This window comes from Ammodytes marinus (assembly GCF_949987685.1).
Source record: "Ammodytes marinus genome assembly, contig: scaffold_447, whole genome shotgun sequence".
Lineage (NCBI taxonomy): Eukaryota > Metazoa > Chordata > Actinopteri > Uranoscopiformes > Ammodytidae > Ammodytes > Ammodytes marinus.
The window spans coordinates 5,150-12,500 of record NW_027648560.1 but is presented as its reverse complement, the minus strand read 5'-3'; the positions used below and the strand labels follow the sequence as shown (position 1 = coordinate 12,500).

The following is a 7,351-nucleotide window of genomic DNA, read 5'->3' as shown; positions in this document are numbered from 1 at the left end:
AGACAGACAGACAGACAGACAGACAGACAGACAGACAGACAGACAGACAGACAGACAGACAGACAGACATATTGTCCTTGTGTAGCAGAGTGTAGCATTACCATGTGATGTCCACCAGACAGCAATGTTGCTCTAACATTCAGATAATCAGTGATTTGATGTAATACCATTTCCAACCAGCAGGGGGAGCAAATGTACCACCACACAATGTTATATTATTACTCAGGAAAGTCAATCTGGCTCAGAACATTACATGACTAGATAGATAGATAGATTGTCAGGTTGCTCTATAGCAGTTTTTAACAAGAAATGAAGACCAGAAAAGTAGTATAATAGGATCTCTTTAAGCTCAGTCACTTTATTAGTCAATAGCTACATTGAAATTTGTCTTTTCTCATCTCCCCTCTCAAGTTCCCACACTCCAGAGGGGGTCAGAGCGCAGGGTCAGCCATAGTACAGACAGGCAGACAGACAGACAGACAGACAGACAGACAGATAGATAGATAGATAGATAGATAGATGGATTATACCGTTCTGTTTACCTCTGTGTACTATTATGTATAGGTTGCTGTATACCTGTTGACATACAATAAAAAATTAAAATAAAAAAAAATTGGTCATAATCATCATCATCTTCAAGTGCTTGGGTTGTTCGTCCCTTCTGGATGATGTCACACCTTTTCTCACTTTAGGATTATGTCATTCATATTTCCCCCACAATGCAACTTGTCTGTGACTCATCATCTTGCTTTTGTGTTGTGTATATTTGGGTAAAGACACATAGGCTACTGTATGTTGTATCATTAAAGGGACACTGTGTAACATTTTAAGTAATTCATTAGCTAAAATCAATATCCTCATTCATAAATATGTCCTCATTGGTGTAAAATCACCTCTGCCAATAATCTGAATTATCCTCCTGAGCGGAGAATTACAAATATTAATATTACATTTTGTACATTGAGCAGGCAAGTCTTATGGAGGAATCCATGTTGGTTGGAATGTCATCAGGTGCATTGTTTAGAATTTAGAATTGTTCTTGTCCTTGAAGGCCACTGTAGCTTCTGTTATTATTCAAAAGGGGTGGGGTTACCCAGGGAGCGTTGCATTCTAGAACTTTCTTGATGATGTCACATTACACAGTGTTCCTTTAATGGTTTGTGGATTATTTGATCATTTTACCAGTAGGCTATTTTTGTGTCAAATGGAAGTATGGGATTTGGAACGCTGGCTGTTTTTCGTTGGGATTTTTTTTTTTTTTTAAAGAATGTTTGAAACCATATGAGGTCATACGATTCTACAATCTGAATTATGTCATAATTTTCTTTCCTTTTGCCGTCGTCAGGTTCCCGGGGAAGAGGAAGCTCACGAGAGTCAGCTGACCACCGTGAGAATGGACGAGGCCGAGAAGCTCAACTGTTAAAGACACACACACACACACACACACACACACACACACACACACACACATGCACACACACACACACACACACACACACACACACACACACACGCACGCACACACATGCATGCAAGCAATCAGACAAACACACACGCAAACACGCACGCACACACACACACACACACACACACACGCACGCACACACGCACACACACACACACACACACACACACACACACACACACACACACACACACACACACACACACACACACACACACACTGTTTTGACATCCATCCTAGCACTTGAGTATTACTCCCTTTAGGTTGTATAAATGTACCTGGCAAATGTCTGTTTTTATGTGTAAAAATTCCAAAACAATTTTTTTTTAATCCTACACAAAAAATTAAAAAATCCACTTTTTTATAGGTTATTGCCAGTTGTGACCACTAGAGGTTGATCACGAGCTATGTTACTTTGTGCTGCAGGCCTGTGGAAAGACCGCGTTAGGAAATGACGTGTCTATTCGAAGAAAGATGCTGATCTCATTGTCCCTATATATATATAAAAAAAAACAGCCCAAGAAATGGTTACAGAATTGAATTTTGAGCAGCCGAGTCCAAACCAAAGACAAAACGAATTGTTATGAGCAAGAAAATGTACTCTTTTCAATACAAAAACGGCCTCATTGAGTTTTTGGGATGAAATATACAATTTAAAAACATAGGTTACATTTATGCTTTTCATAGTGAACCAATATTTTAAAATAAATTCTTCATTTTGAATACAATATTCTGATGCAAGACAATGCATAGGCCATGATTATGTTTTTTTTCTTTTATTGTGTGTATGTTATCTCCTTATACATTAGGTTTGTTTGGGATTATCTGTTATTTTCTCCGTAGTAAACTGTATATGATTAGTCAGTTTAGTTTCGTGCCTTTTTTATCGATACTAGAAATTGTCAGAATTCTTTTTGATAATTTTTTTTTTTTTTTTAAAGATTGGCTAAAATGGAATTGGTGATAAACGATAGCTGAGTTCACTGTTTGAAATACTTTCTTGTGACACAAAACTGTTATAGTTTATGGCTAAATAAATTGTTGAAGCGTGTTTGGTCTCAGTTATTATTTAAAAGGGGAGTGTGTGTATACAGGTGAAACTTGAAAAATGTCAATATCGTGCAAAAGTTCATTTATTTCAGTAATTCAGCTTAAAGGGGCACTGTGTAACATTTTAAGTAATTCATTAGCTAAAATCAATATCCTCATTCGTAAATATGTCCTCATTGGTGTAAAATCACCACTGCCAATAATCTGAATTATCCTCCTGAGCGGAGAATTACAAATATTAATATTACATTTTGTACTTTGAGCAGGCATCCATGTTTTTGGAATGTCATCAGGTGCATTGTTTAGCATTTAGAATTGTTCTTGTCCTTGAAGGCCACCGTAGCTTCTGTTATTATTCTAAAGGGGTGGGGCTACCCAGGGAGCGTTGCATTCTAGAACTTTCTTGATGATGTCATATTACACAGTGCCCCTTTAAAAGGTAAAAAAATAATATTTCATATAGAGTCATTACATGCAAAGTGAGATATTTCAAGCCTGTATTTGTTATAATTTGTATTATTATGGCTTACAGTTTATGAAAACCCCACATTCAAAATCTCAGAAAATTTTAATATATCATGAAATCAATGAAAAATGTATTTTAAATACAGAAATGTCGGCCCTCTATAAAGTACAATCATCCATAGGTACTCAGTACTTGGTTTGGGCCCCTTCTGAATGAATTCTTGCCTCAATTCCAATTAATTTTCCACGATATTCTAATAATATGAGTTTTACCTGTATATTGCATTATAAAAAACTAAGAGAATCTCTTAGTTTTTAGGTTAAAACTAAAACTCTTACATTTTCATGAACATTTTTTTCAAGATTACTTTTTGGCATTTTTAAGCTTTATTAGACAGTACAGAGTTGAAATGGGGAGACAGAGAGAGAGAGAGAGAGGGGGATGACCTGCAGTAAAGGTCCACGGGTCGGATTTGAACCCGCGACCACTGCACGAAGGCCGGAGCCGATATGGTACACGCTCTATCCACTACACCACCGGAGCAGCCCCATTACATACATATACAGTCATATGAAAAAGTTTGGGAACCCCTCTCAGCCGGCATTATAATTGACTCTGCTTTCACACAAAAAAGATAAAAGTGGTATGTCTTTCATTTACCAGGAACAGCTAAGTACTGGGATGTTTTCCAAACAAAGATTTTTTGAAAAGCAGTATTTAGTTTTATGAAATTAAATAAAATGTGAAAAACTGGCTGTGCAAAAATATGGGAACCCTTGTGGTCTTGCTGATTTTATTGCATGTAACAGCATGTAAAACTGAGGACTTTAAACACAAAATTGGTTGGATTATGTTGTTAAGCCTTGAACCTCATAGAAATGTCTGTTTAATCATGATAAAAGGTATTTTAGGTGCCTAAATGCAAGTTCCACTTCTCTTTGACTCTCTGCAGAAGTGAGACAGAATGCGATCATCAAAACAGCTCCCAAAAGATCTTAAAAACAAAGATTATTCATTGTCATGGTTTAGGGGAAGGCTACAAGAAGCTTTCCCAAAGGTTTCAATTGTCAATTTCTACTGTAAGGAACGTTGTCAGGGAATGGAAGGACACAGGCACAGTTGCAGTTAAACCCAGGTCTAGCAGACCAAGAAAAGTACAAGAGCGGCATATGCGGCGGATTGTGAGAATGGTTGCACACAACCCAAAGATCACCTCCAAAGACCTGCAAGAACATCTGGCTGCAGATTGTGTATCTGTACATGGTTCTACAATTCAGTGCAATTTGCACCAAAACATCTGTATGGCCGGGTGATGAGAAGGAAGCCCTTTCTGCGCCCACGCCACAGATACAGTTGCATGGAGTATGCAAAAGCTCATTTAGACAAGCCAGCTTCATATTGGAAGAAAATGCTTTGGACTGATGAGACAAAAATTAAGTTATTTGGTCTTTATAAAAAGCAGATGTTTTGGTGCAAATTGCGCTGAATTGTTGAACGATGTACAGATACACAATCTGCAGCCAGATGTTCTTGCAGGTCTTTGGAGGTGATCTGTGGGTTGTGTGCAACCATTCTCACAATCCTCCACCTATGCCGCTCCTGTTTTTTTCTTGGTCTGCCATGCCTGGGTTTAACTGCCACTGTGCCTGTGTCCTTCCATTTCCTGACAACGTTCCCTACAGTCGAAATTGACAATTGAAACCTTTGGGAAAGCTTCTTGTAGCCTTCCCCTAAACCATGACAATGAACAATCTTTGTTTTTCAGATCTTTTGGGAGCTGCTTTGATGATCGCATTCTGTCTCACTTCAGCAGAGAGTCAAAGAGAAGTGCAACTTGCATTTAGGCACCTAAAATACATTTTCTCATGGTTAAACATACATTTCTATGAGGTTCAAGGCTTAACAACATAATCCAACCAACTTTGTGTTTAAAGTCATCAGTTTTACATGCTGTTACAGGCATTAAAATCAACAAAACCACAAGGGTTCCTATATTTTTGCACAGCCAGTTTTTCACATTTTATTTTATTTCATACAACCAAATACTGCTTTTCAAAAAATCTTTGTTTGGAAAACATCCCAGTACTTAGCTGTTCCTGGTAAATTAAAGACATACCACTTTTATTTTTTTTTTGTGAAAGCAGAGTCAATTATAATGCCGGCTGAGAGGGGTTCCCAAACTTTTTCATATGACTGTATATATTTTTTTTGTCTAACAAGATAATTACTTGGCTCAACTGTTATTGCTTAAAATGATGAGTATATTGAACTCAAAATGTGAGTTTTTTTTACTACGTAGGCCTATGAAAGACACATTTTCATTGTGTATGAATGATACGTCAACTCAACACAATGCTTAAATGAAGGCAGATTTTCTTTAGAGTTGTATTATTATTATTATTATTATTATTATTATTATTATTATTATTATTATTATTATTATTATTATTATTATTATTATTATTTTATTTTATATTATTATTATTTTATTTTATATTATTATTATTATTATTATTATTATTATTATTATTATTATTATTATTATTATTATTATTATTATTATTATTATTATTATTATTATTATTATTATTATTATTATTATTATTTTCACTTCACTTTTTTAGCCACATAATGCTTCCGTAGTGTATAATATGTTGTAGAGAGAGGCAGGTGTCTTTGCAATTAAGTGTTGAGGCCTGTTCTAATTGCTGGCTGCTCCTGAAGTCTTAACGACTGTTTATCAATCACATAGTAAAGAGTTAATGTCTCTATCCAGATGGGGCTCGTATCTCACCGCGTAATTTACACTGTTTCACTTTAGGTGTTGAATGAAGCAGGTTTTCCTTGTTATGTATAGATGGTAAATGGACTCCACTTATATCGCCCTTTTCCCAGTTTTTTTTTCACAGACCCAAAGCGCTTTACATTGTTTTGTACACATTCACCCATTCACACACACATTGATACAGCGATAGCAGCAGCAGCTACCAACCAACGCAGGGTGCAAGCTAACTATCAGGAGACATTTAGGGTTCAGTGTCTCTTTGCCCAGGGACACTTGGACATGTGGCGGGGAGACGGGGGATCGAACCACCGACCCTGTAACCCAGTGGACGACCGCCCTACACACTTCACCACAGCCGCCCCTATAGTCTCCATTAGGCCTAAGAGGTGATACAAACAGCAGCCACAACAACTCATTTCAATAGACCTTGTTTAGGCTGTGTTCGAAATGCCCTACTAACGTCCCACTCATACTGAAAGCCCAATTAACATCCTACTCATACTAGTTTTGACAACAATTTGAGTATTCTTGTGGTTGTGTATGCGAGTTTGTGTATAGGCGAGAAAAATGCCCCAAAATTCTTTATTGCTTCTGTGTACTTCAGTGTAAACAGTCCGACGAACCTGGCATACACAATGGATGGTTAAGTAGATAGTATGTAGTATATACTGTACATGTTGAGTATATGGGAGGGAGGACGTTGGTAGGGCTTTCAGGGTTCGACATAACGTATAGCCCGATGGCCCGGGGCCAGTAAAATCATATGCAGGGCAAGTTGATTGGCCAGTCACTGTCCCGCCCGGGCCAGTGACTGGCCAATCACAGTTCAGTATCTTTTTGTAGACTACCTTTTTTGTAGACTATCATGGTTCATTGAAATGCGCGTTGAGAGTCGTAATGAAAGCAGTGTTTATTTAAGACTCAATATAATAAACCTAATATTAAATATATTTTTTAATGGACAACCGATGCGTGGGCGTTTTGACAGGTGGAGCAAGAAGCGGGTGCACTCTCGCTCCGTTGGCAGAGCTGCCTACCGTCCGCCTGCGAGTCGACAAATCAGTCGACTTGCTTTGCCCCCTTTCTTTCTTCCCACAGCAGAGGTTGAGGTGCAGAAAGTGATAACTGCGCTTTTCCTTTATCTGCCACCGTAATGTTACAGTATTTGCATACAAGCCCCAATGGTAATACAAATGAGAGGCGTTATTTAAACGCTGTGAATGCGTCTCCGGTGATTGTGTCGGTTGTAGACAGAAACGAACGGAGGGACTCCGCTCACTGTACAGTTCCTATAGTCGCGCAGTTTGGCACTGTGTTTTCAGGCTCGAGACATTCAATCAAATCGCGGAAGTTTGTTTGTTTGTTTGTAACCTTTATTTAACCTCGAAAGATCAATTGAGGGGTGACCCTCTTTTACAATGACGTCGAGTAGCCTACAGATACACAATATACAATGAGAATACATAACAAGTTTACACACACACACACACACACAGACAACAACAATTTAAAACATTCAGATCTTTCCCATTGAAATCGCTAACGGGGAGAATATCCCCGGTAATTATTTTAGCCACAAACCACA

At 37.8% G+C, this 7,351-nt stretch overlaps 1 protein-coding gene across 1 annotated transcript in view; it reads left to right on the top strand.

Annotated features, from left to right (window-relative positions):
• rhbg (Rh family B glycoprotein) overlaps positions 1 to 2,401 on the top strand; it is a gene marked incomplete at its 5' end in the record, with an annotated part of 11,991 nt that extends 9,590 nt beyond the window's left edge. Inside the window, one exon of the mRNA XM_080054259.1 lies at positions 1,346 to 2,401. Coding sequence (XP_079910385.1) covers positions 1,346 to 1,423 — 78 coding nt within the window. The remainder of the gene's footprint in view (positions 1 to 1,345) is intronic.
• Positions 2,402 to 7,351: the final 4,950 nt, after the last annotated feature.